The 18,026-nt window shown below is 36.7% G+C and overlaps 2 protein-coding genes across 8 annotated transcripts in view; both read right to left on the bottom strand.

The window, feature by feature from the left end:
* The window catches only part of LOC116267514 (probable LRR receptor-like serine/threonine-protein kinase At1g56130), a 35,942-nt gene extending 30,940 nt beyond the window's left edge, over positions 1-5,002 (bottom strand). For 2 of the 7 annotated variants that reach the window (XR_004175599.2, XR_004175600.2), the window contains exons 1-5: positions 4,635-5,002; positions 4,142-4,313; positions 3,924-3,995; positions 3,767-3,838; positions 3,540-3,611 (exon numbers count right to left, since the gene is read on the bottom strand). Coding sequence is in view for 5 of the 7 variants with exons in the window: in XM_031649269.2 (XP_031505129.1) it covers positions 3,540-3,611; positions 3,767-3,838; positions 3,924-3,995; positions 4,142-4,313; positions 4,635-4,767 (521 nt within the window). In the remaining 2 variants the exon portion in view is untranslated. The remainder of the gene's footprint in view (positions 1-3,539; positions 3,612-3,766; positions 3,839-3,923; positions 3,996-4,141; positions 4,314-4,634) is intronic. The other 5 variants (XM_031649272.2, XM_031649271.2, XM_031649269.2 and 2 more) reach the window with 4 other exon arrangements.
* The window catches only part of LOC116267568 (probable LRR receptor-like serine/threonine-protein kinase At1g56130), a 63,808-nt gene that overhangs the window by 30,940 nt on the left and 14,842 nt on the right, over positions 1-18,026 (bottom strand). The window contains exons 14-24 of the mRNA XM_031649371.2: positions 17,011-17,076; positions 16,862-16,906; positions 16,647-16,711; positions 13,731-14,107; positions 13,392-13,590; positions 13,133-13,309; positions 12,787-12,905; positions 11,505-11,715; positions 10,772-11,003; positions 10,512-10,662; positions 9,885-10,303 (exon numbers count right to left, since the gene is read on the bottom strand). Coding sequence (XP_031505231.1) covers positions 9,885-10,303; positions 10,512-10,662; positions 10,772-11,003; positions 11,505-11,715; positions 12,787-12,905; positions 13,133-13,309; positions 13,392-13,590; positions 13,731-14,107; positions 16,647-16,711; positions 16,862-16,906; positions 17,011-17,076 — 2,061 coding nt within the window. The remainder of the gene's footprint in view (positions 1-9,884; positions 10,304-10,511; positions 10,663-10,771; positions 11,004-11,504; positions 11,716-12,786; positions 12,906-13,132; positions 13,310-13,391; positions 13,591-13,730; positions 14,108-16,646; positions 16,712-16,861; positions 16,907-17,010; positions 17,077-18,026) is intronic.

The raw sequence follows: 18,026 nt of genomic DNA on the forward strand, positions 1-18,026 counted from the left end.
GGTAGAGATTGTGAGGTTGTGGGGAAGATTTAGAACCGTCTTAGGGAGTGTAGCGCAAACTTCTGTGAACGGGTGTATCATGAAGTTAATTAGGGAAAATATACGTATTGGGATGTGACTTTGGGGTTGATGTCTTAATTAAAGAACGTTATTGAGGAAGGAATTAGTGATGGATTGATTGATGGTTGAGGGTTTTGATATTTCGAGGTAACGTCAAGACGTAAAGGAGGAGGCCTATTGGATAGCTTGTTGGTCGACACTACCTGTGACACCCTCTTGAGGCGACGACACGTGCCTCAAGGATTTTATTTTGTATTTGTTCATTTTTGTTTGAATTGTGTAGCTATTTAGTAGAAACCTTATTCTTGTTTATGTTTGCAGGTGCACCGGGCACATCCCGTCGACCTTGAGTTCGAAGCTTGAGGCATTTTGAAGAATTTGGTGCGCGCGCCACAGGTATGGCGACATTCCAGGCAAATCCCTACCTGGGGTAAATGTGTGATTGTGTGCTCCTAGGATCAAGGGATCCTAGGATTGTGATGTTAATTGATTGACTGCTTTGTGAATGAGTATATGTATGTTGCTTATATGATATGAATGGGTTAGAAAGATTATTAGTCATTTGTTTTGAAAATGTTACGCATTGGCATGTGCATGCTAGAATTGATATCTGTTTAGGACAGATGAGGCGGGGTATCGAGTCGAGTGTCTCCTCGACCTCAATTGTGCATTAGAAAGCATCATAGAATGATAACTGCATAGGACAGCTACGAGCCAACCGCAGATCGAGACTACTCTCTGTGGATTGGCTAAGTTTTTCAAAGAGGTGATTGACGTGATTGATGTGAGGATTGATGTGATGATTGATATGAATGTGTACGTTGTTGCATATGCATTGCCATGGGCAACGATGCAAATGGATGAAATAGAGGGTAGTTGTACCCGTACTGTATGACGGCTAGCAATGGCTATTACTGTATGTATAGACCTCGTGTGGAGGCATTGGGATGTGTAAGTGCACTCGTAGGGTGTATTAACCTCATGTGCTAGCCAGTCATTTTGTGAATGAGTAATGATAATGATAAAAAAAAAAAACGAAAGGATAAGAGATGAGAGGCCAGTGGGATGTGGCTATGTGTTTGGGAGACGTCCCCTTTTTTTTTTCTGCCACTGGTCTCGCCTGTCCGAGCGCAGGCGGTGCAAGACCCCAGGGTTCTGTTGTGTGTTGTGCTTGGAGCGTTGGGCTCCCGCCTTCCCAACCTGGGTGTCCTAGGGAAGGCTGAGTATCTCACCTTGGACTTCACACATCCAGGGATGAGTGCTCTACCGCTGCAGCGGGTGAAATGGATCCATACTGTTATGGGCCACCACGGGGGTTGTCTCTCGGCTGTAGGCCGCCCGCGGTGTGCACGTGCCTGTGTTGCACCCACAGGAACTGTTAATGCACTAAAGTTAATGAAAATGTAATGTGTATGATAGAATGCATGTGACTGACGTATATGCGAATGATATGAATGCAAGTGTTATGTTTAAGCATGCTTCGCATGTGACTGATGTTGTGTTAGTGTGGCCATCAAGTGGCTTTTACGTGTCGTACTCTGACACGACATGACGATAGATGGGTTGATATTTGTTCTTTTATTTGAGCCTTACTTGAGAGGGTTTGGCATTTTCCTGGCTTGTTGCCATACTGCGAAGGCTGAGCCTTCAGTTGTTTTCCTTTTCAGGTTTTGGCGGACCCGGGGCAACAGGTTGAGCAGATGGCTTCACTCACGTCCTACTGGGGAGGTTTTGGGATTGTCGATTGTAGTGCCGGCGCATCATGTTTTGGTTTTATTGATGTCTTCTTTTTGTTAGGCATCAATGTTATGATTTTGGGGCATTTTGGTCATGCACATAGATGTGAATTTGTATGAAACAAAATGGTTATATAAATGAAAGTTCGCCCCATTGTTTTGAATTGCTTGGCTCATAGTCTTTTTGAATTGTTGGGTAGTCACACCTCGATGCTTTATGTTTAGAAAAAAAAAAAAAAAGTTTGAGGGTTAAAAGGTCGGAGTGTGACAGCATCTGTCCAACGCATGTAGATAATGCCATTTGCTGTATCATAGTCATAGAACACACTAGCCTGCACTTCAAAGACACAATCTGGCACCTTCATTTCTTGTTTTATATTCACTTTTCTTTCCCTTTTGAAAATTTCCCAACAATGTATACATTTTCTTTCAACTAAAAGTTTATTGCTTCATGTTCTTAAAAAGTGATTTAACATTGTCCAAGAATTGCATAGTATGATTGACATTGATGTTTTATTGTGCATTTCATTAAAGATTTTAAATCAAATGCAGTGACAAAACTTGTCAAACTAGGAAAATAAGTAAATTTACAGCGGAAGCGACGATCATATCAATGATCATTTAAAAAGTTTAAAGAAACAGGAAGTCTGGAAGCAAATCGTTAAATGAATCCAAGGTGAAGGCCAGTCCAATACAACAAAGTAAAGTTTAAAGAGGTATCAAATAAGAAATCAAATAAAATTGAAGACAAAGCAAACATTAATCATGTTGTTCCAACTAAAATAAATAGAAATTTTTGCTACAACTGAAAGATATGAAAGTATCATCAAGAAAGATCATGGACAATTTACTTATGAAATTGAATCATATACATAGTCAGCAAAAAGATAAGTTATCTCAAGAATTTAGTCTATTAAATTATTGCTAAAAACTTATATATTAAGATTATGTAATACTTGGCACGAAAATACATTCAATACAATAAGCAGTTAAGAATTATTAATGTCAATAAATTTTAAAAAATTATAAATCTTACTAAAGAAGTTTTGAAACATAAATAGCAGTATTTGATTTTTGAAGATAAATAATTTTTGGGGCAGATTAGAGCTAAAAGCACACAAACCTGATTCACAGTTTAAAGGAAGTGCATGGGAAGCATAGAAGAAGGATGAAAAATAAGTGCATCAGAAGCATAAGAGAAACACAAGCGGAAGCATTGAAGAACTATAAGAGAAGTGTGAGAGAAAGCACAACAATTAATCCACTGTTTTAACTTTTGTTGAGCTTCCAATAAAGAGTGGTTCCTCTCTTGAACTAAACCTCTCGTTGTCCATTTTGCACATATACATACATGTTCAACCGTTGATCTAAAAAAATCTGTTGGGACTTTTTCTTGCTTCAACATATAAAAATCTAGCAATGTATGTTTGTATATATATAAAGAGAGAAGGATAGAAAGAGAATATGATTTATCATGCAGGAAACTGTGCCTGAGTCGAAAGACTTGGTCATGGTATAAGGTCATAAAATCCCATGGCTAGTATACAAAATTGATGCCCAATTGCCCAAAGAGCTCGAACTTCAGGTGTCTGTCGAACAGCTGAGGTCGACTCCACTATGCCAGCCCCCTTGGGGCCAGAGAGAGTATATAAATTTATGATCCATACATATATATATATATATATATATATATATATATTGTGTAAGAGAGAGAGAGAGAGAGAGAGAGAGAGAGAGATTTACAGTAACTTAAGTCTTATAAGTTTTCCAAGTTCCTTCGGAACAGTCCCAGAGAGAGCATTAATACCAAACGTCCTGTTGAATAAAAAATGGAAGACAGGAAAGGGCACATCATTCACAGCAGGACACGCTTAATAAAAGAAACGGTTGAACAGATTTGTAGTTAGAGAAACAAAAAGAAAAATAAGTGCAGCTAAAAACAGTAAGCCTCAAAAACACAAACCACTTACAAGCGTTCCAAGGAGGTTAAATTGCCAATGAATGCAGGCAATGGACCTGTCAGATAATTTTGACCCAGATTTCTGCAAGATGTTGAAGCTAAACATGGTGATCACCATGATGATGGCGGAGATGATGTTAAAAGAGAAGAAATTGAGGATCTCATACAAATCATCAAGTAAAGTAAGATTTGCAAGAGCTTCTGGTATAGTTCCCCTGATACTCAGAGCATAAACTTTCCTGTAAAAAAGAAACACCAGTTATTTAAACATGAGGGTCGTAAAAGCAGAAAAATATCAAATGCGGTGATATATTGAGACTAGAGGCCTCATTCTACAATCTAAAGACGACGGAGGAAAAAAGGAATTGGTTGATAAGATACACACAGTTTGGTGATATGGCAAGTTCCATTGCTGCAGGAACACTTGATCGCGGGGTCATAGCGCGTGTCAACGATTGTGGAAGCATCAATGGCAGTGCCGCTGCAGGGTTCAGTTAGATTCCATGAAGCAGATGACGAGAGGTTCCAATGCTTTGATATGCTTCTGAAAGCGCTCACTGGCAATTAAAACAAGGAGAGAACGATCTAAACTTGTCAGACAAGATATTTAATTTTCCTTTTCCATAATCGGTTACAAAGAAAATTTGACCTTCTGATGATCGAGAAACCAAAGTACCACTTTAAACTATATATAGATGTATATATATCAAAAAGATTACCCATTCTTTCCTAACTTTGCCTCTTGATTTTTTTTTCAATGGTTCGTTTTCCTAGTTTTCTACGTTCGAACCATATAAACAAGAACCAAAGTCCCAAATTTCTGGAAAACAGAAAGATTGGAGAAAATTTTCCTTTCTATAATCAGTTACGGAGTTTACCTTCAACTGGGTCTGTGGTGCTCTGGCCTTGAGCTTGGGCTCCCCTTCCGACGACGGAAACGAAGCACAGAATCCATTGAAGGAACAAGACAAAGGCAGAAACCATGGATTCGCTAAACTTCGCGCTGCGCATTCAAATGTTCTACTCTTCCCACGAAAAGAACTGTTATAAGAAGGCGATGCTCAATAAACAAGTGAGCAAAGTTTGAGAACGACTGCACACGATGTCATCAAAGGAGAGAGAACAGGATAATACTGAACAGTGTGGGCCATTGACTTTGCCTTTCCACATGGAGGAAAAAAAGAGTGAGAAAGGACTAAGGAGAGGTGTTTGGTGAAGCTTAGTCCATTTCGTCTGTCCATTTCGTCTGCAGCGACGTTGCTTAGTGTTGGAAACTTTGAATCAGTGAATGAAGGGAAAATTGATCCCTTACCTCTAATCCAGTCATGGCATCCATGAGTACCGTTTGAATCTCGATGATTGACTGTCATATTCGCCAAATCGAACAATGTGAAAGTGACCAACATAGCTAAAAATTAAGTTGCTCAATATTTAAATTATATTTGTTTTATCCTGGAATAACTTTCATAATGATAAAAGGCAACTCCAGTATAATAGACAAAGTTCTCTTTCTATCAAAAGGCATATCCGTCCATGTCTCTAATTCGGTTTTGTGGGCGCTACTTCAACATAAGGATAAGGATTGAGGTAATGGAAAGGTTTGTTTTTAGGCGAAGTGTTAGTTCTCTTTTTCTTTCGAGTTCACATTTTTTTTTTATGTCATTTTTTTTTTTGTAGTGTTATTGTTTCTTTGTTAGCAACCTTTTAGATACACCTCCATTCGTTTTTTTTTTTTTTCTCTTTTGTTTTTCCTCACCTGTCTTTTTATTAGGATCGTGTCTGGAGATTGTGACTTATTTCCTCTTGGTGGTACATTTGGGATGAGCGCAACGACAAGGTCTTCAGGAATACCTTCTCATCGTCGGAGTCTGTGGCACGCCTTGTACAGGGGGATGTTCACTTTACTATTCGGCTACGACACCGTCCTTCGTTTACTGTTGGGTGACTCTGCCGCCCCCTCTATCCACTCTCTCTTCACCCCTCTTACTATGTTTTATTGTGTTGTCTTGTATATTTCATTATTCTATTTTGTTTTTGAAGTTTGTATTTGTATTTAGAGGACTTCTTGTCACCAAATTTTATTATATATTTTAATTTTATCAGCTCTCTCTCTTACCATGTTTAAAATTTATTTATTTAAAAAAAAATTTGTTAAACTATTATGCATAAATTATAATTCATGACCTCTCCTCCTCACAAAGTTTCGACTTCGATCGATTTGAAACCATTGACCTTAGTCGTTAAGTTATGATGCATCAATTAGACTTCATGGCCTTATCTTTTCCACACAGTTTTGGCATGGATCGATTTGAGACCATTGACTTTAACAATTTCTGTCAATTTATATTTTTCAAACTTAGTTCATCAGAAATTTTGGCCACCAAAATTCACTCCAAACTAATTGTAAATCATGTCCTAAAAGTTGACACACACAAATAAATAATATTTACCATGGATTTCCCCTACTATTTTGATGCACCAAAGTCAATTAGACGCCTGCAGTCTCGTCGGATGGCTAAATATTTGAAATCTATAACTAAAAACACTACAAAACTGTAAAAAAGGAAAAAAAAATCACAAACCATTATTATATCATAAACCATTGCCAGGCTAAAGGCTTTTAGCGACAGATTTTGAATATTTAATAATCTTGCAAATTAGGCAGCTAGATGATTTCAACCTTTCTCTCTCTCTTTCTCGATATATATATATATATACTAGTAAATACCAAACCTTCACTATATGCCCCTTTAAAGGATGTCAGTGAGAAGAAAAGAGGGGGAAAATGAGCTTTCTTAAACGAGATATCGCCTCCTTTGATGTATATTTTGGTCTTTTGAAAAAAAAAATTGTCCTATATATTCTCTATTTGGGTAAAAAATCACATTTTTACCTACCCACATCGAGTTCCTACTTATCTTCATGGGGAGCAGGGATGTCAATGTATCTGATTCGTCCGATCAAATTGTTTTGAAAAAAATCGGATATAAAAAAGAATCACTATTTGATTAAGCAATTGGATTAGATTCAGATTTAGGAAATGACATTCAATCATATTTCGGATATGCATAAATGTCTAATTTCAGTAGGATCAAATTTAGTTTAAATAAATGTCCTACATATCGAATGCCCTGAAATCTTGAAAATCAGCTGGATTCGATTCAAAATTTGGATTCTGATCATATTCATATTTGTGAATTAGATTTTGGATTCAAATTCGGATACAACTTTTATTTGTTTGCATTTGAATCCAAGTGTTTGAATATCCAAAAAACTGATACTATTGAGAGTATCTTTAGTTCTAATCCAATCCATTGAAATCATTAATGGAAAGGAAAAAAACATATGATACTTCCTAGGTTTGGTTATTTATAAATCATGCATGTTCAGCTATATTTAAATTACTAATGTGAAAGAAGTAATAGGAATATTTTTCTGTATTGATGCTGGAAAGTTGTTCAAGAATCACATAGATGCATCCACAATCAAACTATATATTTTTTTCATGTTTTTTTGTTAAAAAGTATTAAATGGTAATCATTTGCCTGCTGACTTAGTTGTCGACTTGATAGGAACAAATTTTTTGTTGTTTCCAATAATCCTGGTATGGATTATTGGAAAGCAGCCAAAAGAGTATTGAGATACTTACAAATAACAAAATATTTTATGCTCACATACAAGAAGTCAGACCAGTTGGAGATCATTGGGTATTCAGATTCTGACTTTGCTGGGTGCCAAGACAGTAGAAAGTCTATTTCAGGCTATGTATTTCTATTGTTTGGAGGAGCTATCTAATGGAAAAGTGTTAAACAGACACTAGTAGCTACTTCAATGCAACATAATTCATAGCATGTTAAGAGCCATCCAATCATGCTTTGTGGTTGCAGAATTTTGTCACGGGGTTGCGCATTGTGAATGGTGTAGAAAGACCACTAAGGTTATTATGTGACAATAATTCAGCAGTCATGTACTCTAATAACAACCGCAGTTTGTCAAAGTCGAAGCACATCGACATTAAGTTTTTGGCTGTTAAAGAGAGGATACAGAATGGTCAGGTGTCTTTAGAGCATATTGGAACAAACTCTATGATTGCGAATCCGCTTACTAAAGGTTTAACTCCTAAGGTTTTTCTATAACATATTGTTCGTATGGGGGTTTTATCTTTGGATGATGTGCTGGTTTAGTGGGAGTTTGTATTTTGTTTGCTCTTATGATTACAGAATGTAGTTTAACGTTCTTTGGTTCCATTCTGTGTTTATGTTTTTGATCTCCATAAAGTTTTAAAGTAGGACCAGTTGAGAATAGACATGTTGTAATCACATTACATGTAATTCTTATGCTATACATCCATATCAGATCTGTTGTCATTGATTGTGTCAATATTTGTCATCATGAAAGGTTTAGCTAATTTTAATATAGCGAAAGCCGCTTTGGTTCCGTGTTGATATGATCATGGACGAGATTGGTGAAAATGACGTTTAATAAGATAGCAGTTATGAACTCCTAATGTTTTATGTAATGTCTGAATGTATAAAGACATATTTGGCCCAAATGAGAGATTATAAGGATCATTTGGTGGGCCGGCATATGTCAATGAGAAATTTCAAACATGATGACTGTCTTAATGTAAATATCCGCTTAAGTGATTGCATTTTAGGATATTAAGTCATTTTATATGGTATGAGACAATTTTATAATATACAGATACCTGTACGCAATTATGGATTCTTTGATGAGTCGAATCCGTAATTGTTCATAATATAAAAGGGTAGTGGTCCCTGAGGTCGTGCAACGGTTGCTTGAAACATTGTTTCTAGGGTTGTCTCTTCCCCATCTGAGAGAGACCGCACGTACGCTGCACAGACCCTGGAAGATCCTACTGCGATCTAAAGTCCGTGCCATTCAGATGGATTCAGGTATGCTTTCGCTACAGTTAAAGTTTCAATTCAGTGATTTAGCATGAACATGATCATGTTTAGGACATATTTTTTTTGTGTATGCATGGAAATCTCCCATCAAATATGCTTCAGGTTCAAATTTACATGTTCAAATTTTCAAAAATTTCACTTTGTTCCCCTTTAATGTTGGCCCTTCTTACAGCCGGTCCTTTGATTGTTCGGCTTCAGAAGACAAAAATTCTAGGTCTGCTCCAGTCTTCAATTTATAATTGTTTTCACGTCCATCCCTCACATATGCAGTGTTACAATATAAATTCCCAACTCCAATACTAACTGTAATAACTATGATAATTTGACCCAAAAACGATCTATGTGCTTGATATGGCAGATTCCTGCACCTTGCTGCAGCTTCTGTTCAAACTACAAAAAAATGATACATGACCAAGAAAACTAATAGTGCGACGCATGATCATATAAGTGCCTAAAATTTTTTCAAAATCTTTAATCTAAGGCTATCTTCATGCTCAACAACACGCACTCAGACCATTATAACCTACTTGTCTGAAGGAATAACACGCATCCGGGCGTATCTATATACAGGTATCGGTGTTGAACTTGACTCGGGTATCAACTTGATAACCCACGCTAGAACCAACTAGAATGTGAAATATGGCATATCCTAACCTGCCCCATAGCTGGCTTTAGCATGACAACCTAAAAGGGATATGAAACAGAACAACTGTCAGCAGGGAATCTAGAAATTTAAGTCCTTGAAGATTTCTTGAAATTTTCAGTCCTTCCCCCATACTAATGGTGTTCCAAAGAATCTCGGCAAAAATTTACCTGAATGCTTGGTTAGGAGAATCTTGACCTTTCTACTTGTTTCCTTCAATACAACACCAAGACAATTACGAACATTGGACACAGAGTAGTAAAGACATTTAGGTACAGATGGCGGCCCTCAACCTTTCTCATAATCCTAGATTACTGAACTATTCTCAAATATATTCCCATGTTTGTGATGTTATAGACATGATAAAAATGCCTCTTATGTAAGCAGTTTGACACATCTTCCACAGACTCCATTTCATTCAAAAAGGCTAAACCAGCACTCATTCATTTTCATATGGTACAAAAATACAATAATAAAAAGAGCACAGATGATGAAAGAAACTAAAAACTGTCCATATCTAACTTCTATGATATATATATAGATTAAAAATTTAAAACCTTATTTCATGGACATCATCGTCTCCAATGCTTCGTGAATGTTGAAATATTGGATGTGTATCACTGTAGGGCGAGTGACTTCCCTCGGTTATCGTACTTGTGGTTACTGGTGTAGTTTGGTAGTTATCAGAACCTGTGGTTGCAGTCATCTTGGATGTGGATGCATCGGTATCAAATGTGCTGCTTATATCCTTGAAGTGCCAATCAGTAAGATATGCAGGCCTTGATGTTGCAGCGCTCACTTCTATGTCACCTGACAACATGGCAACGGCACGAGACATGCGTGGACGTAGTGATGGCGATGCTTGTGTGCACAAAAGTGCAACCCTAATCACTCGGAGAGCTTCTTCTTCATCGTATACAGTCAGAGTTGGATCCACCAATTTCAAGTGGCTATTGTTCTCATGCAAATGCCAGGCCTGCAAAATTGTAAACCATTATAAAGAATTCACTGAACAATATGGGCTAAATCATGGTACTCTCGATTTGTTATTTTAATTTCTTGAACATTTTTAAAGGAGCCAATATTTTCAAAAAAATTAATAATTTTTTTTTTAAAAAGGAAAGAAGAACCGAAAGAGGATGGCATTGGAGAAACAGCAGAAAAGGTCTCTAGGTGACCCTTACCCATTCCAGAAGATATATCTCCTTTTGGTCTAAGCTAGTGTCTGCATTAGGCCTTCCACTAATAATCTCAAGAGCGAGAACCCCAAATCCGTACACATCAGCCTTTTCAGTTAAATGCCCACGCATTGCATATTCTGGTGCAAGATATCCACTTCAAAAGTTTCCAAAAGTATAGATGATGAGATAGATGAAGGGAAATTTACTTTTGAAGGCAAAAAATTTGAATTGAATATTTCAAAGAGGACAAAGAAAGAACTTACACTGTTCCCGCAACTCTTGTGCTAAGGTGTGATTTGGTATCATCGTAAAGCTTGGCCATACCAAAATCAGAAATTTTTGGATTAAGCTCAGCGTCAAGTAGAATATTGCTTGCTTTGACATCCCTATGTACAATTTTTACCCCAGACGCTTCATGAAGATAAGCAAGTGCTCGAGCGGTTCCCAAGCAGATGCGAAAGCGAGCAGGCCAATTCAAATTCAGTCCCTTGTTTCCTTTATGGAAAAAACATCGAATTGGTGTTAGCAAACATTTAAAAGGCAAGCCAATAGGGCTCTTGGTAATCATTTCAATCAAAGAAATATTAGAATTGTGACCACATGCAAAGTGATTGGAGCCATCAGCCTTTGAAGTGGTCATACCTTTCAGGAATCAGCACTCAAGCATGTTCAAAGTTGATCATTCTGATCAATGGATTTATTTTTGCGGAATGTCACCAAATTCTCCTAGTTCTCAAGGTTCAATTGGTGCAGAAACAGAGAGTATTTCAATGATAAGAAAGGTGTCATTTACCCGTGCTAACTATGTTCATTAGTTCCATATATGAGTATGGTAATGCATGCATGTTAGATGGTAAATGAAAGCACTAGCATAGAAACGACTCTGTGTAGACAAACTTACTCATGCTACTTTCTAATACAAATCCACAAAAAATTATCGATGTGTTGGTCCAGAGCAACAGGCAGAAGATGTCCCAACTTGCATGAAATACGTACCAAAGAGAACTTGATCAAGGCTTTTGTTTTCAAGATACTCATAGACTAGGAGATATTTATCCCCCTCGAGGCAACATCCATGCAACTTCACAAGGTTTCTGTGTTTCACTGCAGAAATGGTCGCGATTTCAGTGAGGAACTGACTCTTTCCTTGAAGTGATGCTGCTGAAAGTTGCTTCACAGCCACAACCCTCCCATCTGAAAGTGTGCCCTGTGCAGCAGAGTAGCTTAGGTTTTTGGTAATTAGGATTGATGACACCAACAAAAGCACACATGCAACTACAGGAGTATTTGTATGAGATAAAAGCCCCTTTCTTCTTTCTTATCAAAGCAAGCTTTGGCATTAGGTTAACATATAATTACTAGATTTATCAACGTAAAATTCAAAGGACAAGTTCAAAATGTATGAATGCCAATGGCAGAACTCAATGGAGTTGGCATTGAGTGGGACAGGATCTGACATCTTGGAGCAGACAGCAATAACCAACTTAATGGCAACCCTAATTGTTCTGATCAGTCAAGTCATCTATCTTTCAGTTCCACAGTGCAAGTGAGGAAAGAAGCAGATGACATGCTTATATATAGGCCTGGGCACCCGGCCAGGCCGGCTTGACACCTAGAACCCAAGCCCGGGCTTGGCCCAGCTCAGCCCCGTTAAAATGAAAAATATACTTTTAAATATAAAATAATACATAAATATAATTATTCATAATAAAGTAAAAAAAACATATCGTCGGGCCAACCTGAGCCTGCTCATTAAGTTATCAGGCCGGCCCCGTATGCTCTTTTCAGGCCCAAACCCCGGCCCGATTGGGCCGAGTACCGGGTACCCATTAGGTACACGGCCCGATGCCCAGCCTTACCTATATATACACATTGACAAGACTGGCAGTTGACCATCCTGGGGCTAAATATCCTTTTATAAAGCTTATCCTTCTAGATATTTCCGTTATTTATTAGTCACATTCGATTTAATCTCTGCTATATTCTAGCATTAACGAAAATTATTCTATTATTACTTTTTGGCATTTATTTGTTTTTTTAGTAAGGATGGAACTAACAAACCAGCAGAGTCTCTCATGAGCCAGCATGGCCTCCATTTTTCTGTTTCTTTTAGTTTCAGAAAACCACTGAAGTTGGTGCAAGCATGAAAATAAGTGATAAGCTATGCACATAGGATCACTTCTAGAATGCGAAGTAATGACTATAGGGTAGCTTCCACTCAAGTGTTTATGCATCCTTATGCACTTTCACGCAAATAAGCCTGTTGTGACCTATGTACCTGATATACTGGTCCAAATCCCCCCTCTCCTAACTTGTTTGCAGCATTGAAATCGTTTGTTGCAGCCTGTAGTTCAGCATAGCTAAATATATTTGGTTTCACACCTGTTCCTGAGAGCTCTGATTCACAAGTAAGAAGTCAGATTGCAGAACAACCACGCATCCTTAGTGTAAAGAAATTTAGCATACATGGATGCATTACTTAAAGCATTGACTTGTGCAACTCGATAACAAGCTTACTCTGCATGCCTTACTATCTAATATTTGTAGGATGCACCTGTTCAGATTGATTATCCTTACTCCTTAGCGAAAGATTCAATCCCTAGTCAAAGTTTTAATCATATTACCTGCATTTGCATTTTGTAGGAGGAGCCTCCTTTTTCTCTGTCGCAAAACAAAAATTACCACAAGGAAAATAATTATAACCACTGCAGCGGCAACAGAAATTCCGATGACAGAACTCATTGCCTTTTTCTTTCTGGAGCACATGCCTGGTGGGCGATTGCAAACAGTTGGCACAAAATCTGCATCATGATATGACACTCAGAAATTTCCAAAAATGACATTTTCTACTACAATTGAGCTCCCTACATTTCCATAAATTACCTGGAGTAACACTAATTGCTGAAATAGATGGCCCATAAGTTCCTTGAGCAGGGATGCAGCACGTTCCCTTTCCAGCCCAGTAAAGGTGAATTTCAAGGAAGTTATGAGATACATTGGCTGTAAAGTTCAATGAAACAGCTCTAAATGAAACTCCACCTGCCTGCCTTCTTATGTCAAAATCTTTAAGCACCAAGTTTCCCTTCAAAAGATAGAGCTTCAAACTAAGATTTCCATCTTAATTATAGGAAACTTGGGTAATTTCTAACATACACTATAAATCATATATAAGGAAAAAGGGGTGGGGGGAGAGAGAGAGTTAACATTATTCATGATACATACTTGAACATAAATATCAAAAATACGCCTTCCAACACTTTGCCAAATAGGTGAATCTGGAAAAGCTGATTCAGCAAATAGAAGATTCACTGTGTAGTTTCCGTTTTGGAGGCCAAGTCCATAATATCGCAATGAAACTGGAGATAGCCTTGCAGTTTGGAATAAGTTCGAATCTGATGTGTTGGTAAATTGTGATGAGCTGTTCTGCGTAAACTGAGCATTATTATTATCAAGAAACATCCCATTGTTACTCACTGCCCATCTCTCCGTGTTGATCATATAATATGATGAAGCACCAAGATCCTCATTGTCTCCATCAAATACTATGCCAGTTGAAGATGTAATTTGCGGACCACCACATTTAATTGCAAATGAAGAATCTGCAATTTAGGCAGATGGTCTTACATTTTATGAAGATAACCCATGGTCCCAAAAAGAGCCAGTTTTTTCATAAGCAGGTAAATTCTTGTCAAGCAATTCATATGTTAGGCCTTCAAGAAAATGGTTAATAATTTGCATTAGAAAATCAGTTTTCCTATTGGAGGGGAAAATCATGCGTAGGACAAAAGACAAGTAATGGGCTAACCTAGTTCTGCAAAAGGAATAGATAAGCAATAAGTGAAAGGAATTATCACTTTTTTGCCAATGTTTTGAAACAAGGTGACTTCGGGCTCGATGCATCCATTCATGATTTGCTAACTCAGTGGGTCAACTCAATGACTCGGCCAAGTTCTGTCCACTTCTTTTCTAATAAAAACCACATTTAACTAATTATTATTATTTTTTTGTTTACTTATTTCTGTTAGTTTGTAAACTCACATGAAGTGAAAAGGAGGGATGCCAAAAATGAAAAGAGAGAGAGGCCTCATCAATATGAATGTGTGTGTGTGTGTGAGAGAGAGAGAGAGAAAGATTCTTTTCCTATTATTTTTTGCCCATATATATAGCACTATTTAATCTTCAATGTTAGCTGTAGATTTGCAGCAGATTCAGTAATTCAATAAGATATTTTTCTTCTATGTGGCCTTAGTGCTCAGGTGTCTGTTCTTGTGACTGTTATAGTCACTTTTTCAGTGACTTGGTCGAGTCAAACAAGTCTTTTCTGAGTCACACCGAGTTTTGTGCACAAACAAGTAATCCTACTAGGTTGAGCTGGTAGGGGACCAAGCCAAGCCAACGATCTGACTCAGTGAGTTTTAAAATGCTGTTTTTTATCTTATAAAAGAACTGACATGAGATCATGTCTCTCAAAACATTTTAAGATCAAAGGAAATTTCTAAGGATGAAACAGAAGTAAAGCGATGACATAATCTTTACAAAGAAATCAAGATTAAATGCAGCAGGCATATGAGGAAGCCTACCAAGAAATTTTGCCTGATACGGACAGTTCATCTATGAACGTCTTATTCACTTTTAGATCCACTGTACTAATATGTATATTTGAGTCTTATTCAGAGCTAGTATAATAGTAAGAAGTCCATAGTTGTAACATAATGCTGAACCAAATAATCCTGCTGGTGAAAATATTGTTCTTTATTGTTGTAACTGTGTTAAGGAAGCATGAGTGCTGATTGAGTATGCTGATGTTCTTGAAAATGCTAGCATTTTCCAAAGCATGGTACAACTTCTACTTAGAATAAAAAGAAAAAAAGAAAAGAATATGACCATAACAAGTACAATAAAGCTCAATTGGTAATCAACCATATTGTTTACAACAATGTTTACAAACTCACCGAGTCAGCTTGTTGACTTGGTTTGACTCAGCCCTCTACTGGGTCAACCCAATAAAGGGCCACGGTTTTTGTTGAAACTCAGCTTGACTCAACCATAACTGAACTTAACTCTGCCTGACTTGGCCATTACTCAGCCAAAACTCTTTTGACTCGGTGTAGTCAAGTGATAAATTTTGTATTTTGTAATTAACAGTGTCATTTGTTTATTAATTATTTAAGTTTTGACATAAATCTTCTCACTTAATGAAGTATAGGAATTTAGAATTATTGTTCATTCATTAAATTTACAAATTACAAATACAAAGGTAAAATTAATTAGGCTTAACTTCTTGTATGGTGTATTTATTTCAAGTTTTAGGACACTGGACTTTTTACTTTTGAATTTTTAGTTTTATATAATATTAACATACATGTCGAATTTGTTAACCACTAGATAGTTGAAAATATTGAATATATTAATCTTAACGTTTGATTTTTATTGACCTGTGTTTCTTTGATATTTTGATTCTTGCCACAGTTTTTTTTTTTTTTTTTTTTTTTGGAAATATGAAATGATAGATCCTGTTATCAATTTCTTGTTATCAAAAGAGATAATGTAACTTAATTATTACTTGATGATATGAATTATACTTGTATTCAAGTCCTTTTACAACTTTTTTACGTTTAAATGACAAGTTATATATTGTTCTTTTTCTTTAAAAACAATAGTTAACAAAACTCAGCCCGTCACCAAGCTGACCCACTGTGTCACTAGTCAAGAATGAATGAGTCAAGTCCCAACTCACTGGGTTATACAACATTGGCTTACAGAGTGTATCACCTTTAGCATTGATATTCACAATATCAGTATCAAAATTGCCTTCTAATAAATTCTGTCAGTTAACAGTAAAAACCACATCTTTTGCTTCAGTTGTTCAATATTGATGCCATAAGTATGATTAAGATGTTTTATTAAGCATGTCTCACATTTTTTTGCCTCACATTTCTTGAAATGCTAGTCCATAAAAACTCTTTCCACATATTAAACAATCAGATACTGTTGAAATACTGCTGCTGATGCTCTGGTGCCACTGATACCACTAAGAATGGAGCCGTTAAGATGCCATCATTCAAAATCAAACTGATTAAGATTTTTTAGGAAGGAAACTTGACTACATAAGGTCCAAAAACAAAACGGATAACTTACAAATAGGAGGATTTTTGTTGCATGAGAAGTCCCGTTGAAGACACATCAATCCAGCAGGCAAACCACTGTGTCCACAACACTTTTCTGATATTAACTATCACATCTATTAATATAATATGACTTAATAAGAAAATAAACACAAATTGGTCAATGTTATAATAGACATGCATCACTACTGCTGAAACAGCCATAAATCAGTTGTATCTATACCACACCTGTTGTTAGAACTATCAATGACCAAGGAGTTTCCAACCAAATTACTGCATTCAGAGGAGGATTTGTAATCAAAATATCAGAATTTAGATTGGTAAGTATGTGAGAAAACTCAAAAAATGTCAAACTATTAAAATTAAGAATGCCTTACATTTTCAAATTGTTTTCACCCAACCAAGAAGGAAGGCTTCCAGATAAATTGTTGTATGACAAGTCTCTGTCAGCACACGAGATTGATGCGTATTTATAAGGAAACAGTACATAACCAATACACTTAGTAATTTTCAAACTTTCAAGACAAAGTTGGCCATGAGCTTCATTTTATAAATATAAAGAATGGTATTCAAGGCGAATGATACATGAATCATCTCAGAATGAAAATTAAAACATTAAAGAAGTTTGAATGGGAAAACAAGAACAGTGGTAACTGCCGAATGATCAATAAGGAGATTTTCTTTCAGCTTTACTTTCCTTGTTTCTTACTTGCATCTGCAGGCAAAATAACAAACACCATTCTTGGAATCCCCAAAATGTGAAAGCAAGACTCCACCACAGTCTCATACTTTGAATTATGATTAGTTCATAAATTCATATTACATCAGTAATGTACTTTAGCTTGTCTTCAGTAACAAATGTGAATCTTACCGGCCAACAACATGAGCAATGTGGATAACCTGTCATTGATTTGTCTCAAGTTGTTTCATCTTACATTTACACCTTAAAAGATGTTTTGATTTTTAATGTCACAGCAATAAGATAAAAGCCATAAAATATATAAAGATGAAAAGGGCAACCTTGCAACAGTTACTTTATGACAAGAACGCATACACTTTGTTTGGAGCCCTGCAGTCACATGGAAACTTGGTCTCCCTGTACTGGAAAAGCATGATCCAAATTTACGGAGCTGCAAACCCCATAGGTGTTCTGGATATCCCCTTGAGTTTCAGGTAATGTTTAACCACGTAAAAGGGGAAGCATAATGACCATTCTTATTTTTGTGCCGGAAAATGAAACCAAAGCAAAGCATTGTGTTGCCAATGACAAATATGGTGTTGAGAATGAGTTGCATTATCAATTCCGTGTGCATGGTAATATTTTGCAAACATAAGTGCTACCAAATATAGGAAAGCATTATGCATGAATTTACCAGGTTAAATACTTATTTTC

The sequence above is a fragment of the Nymphaea colorata genome, chromosome 14 (assembly GCF_008831285.2).
Source record: "Nymphaea colorata isolate Beijing-Zhang1983 chromosome 14, ASM883128v2, whole genome shotgun sequence".
Lineage (NCBI taxonomy): Eukaryota > Viridiplantae > Streptophyta > Magnoliopsida > Nymphaeales > Nymphaeaceae > Nymphaea > Nymphaea colorata.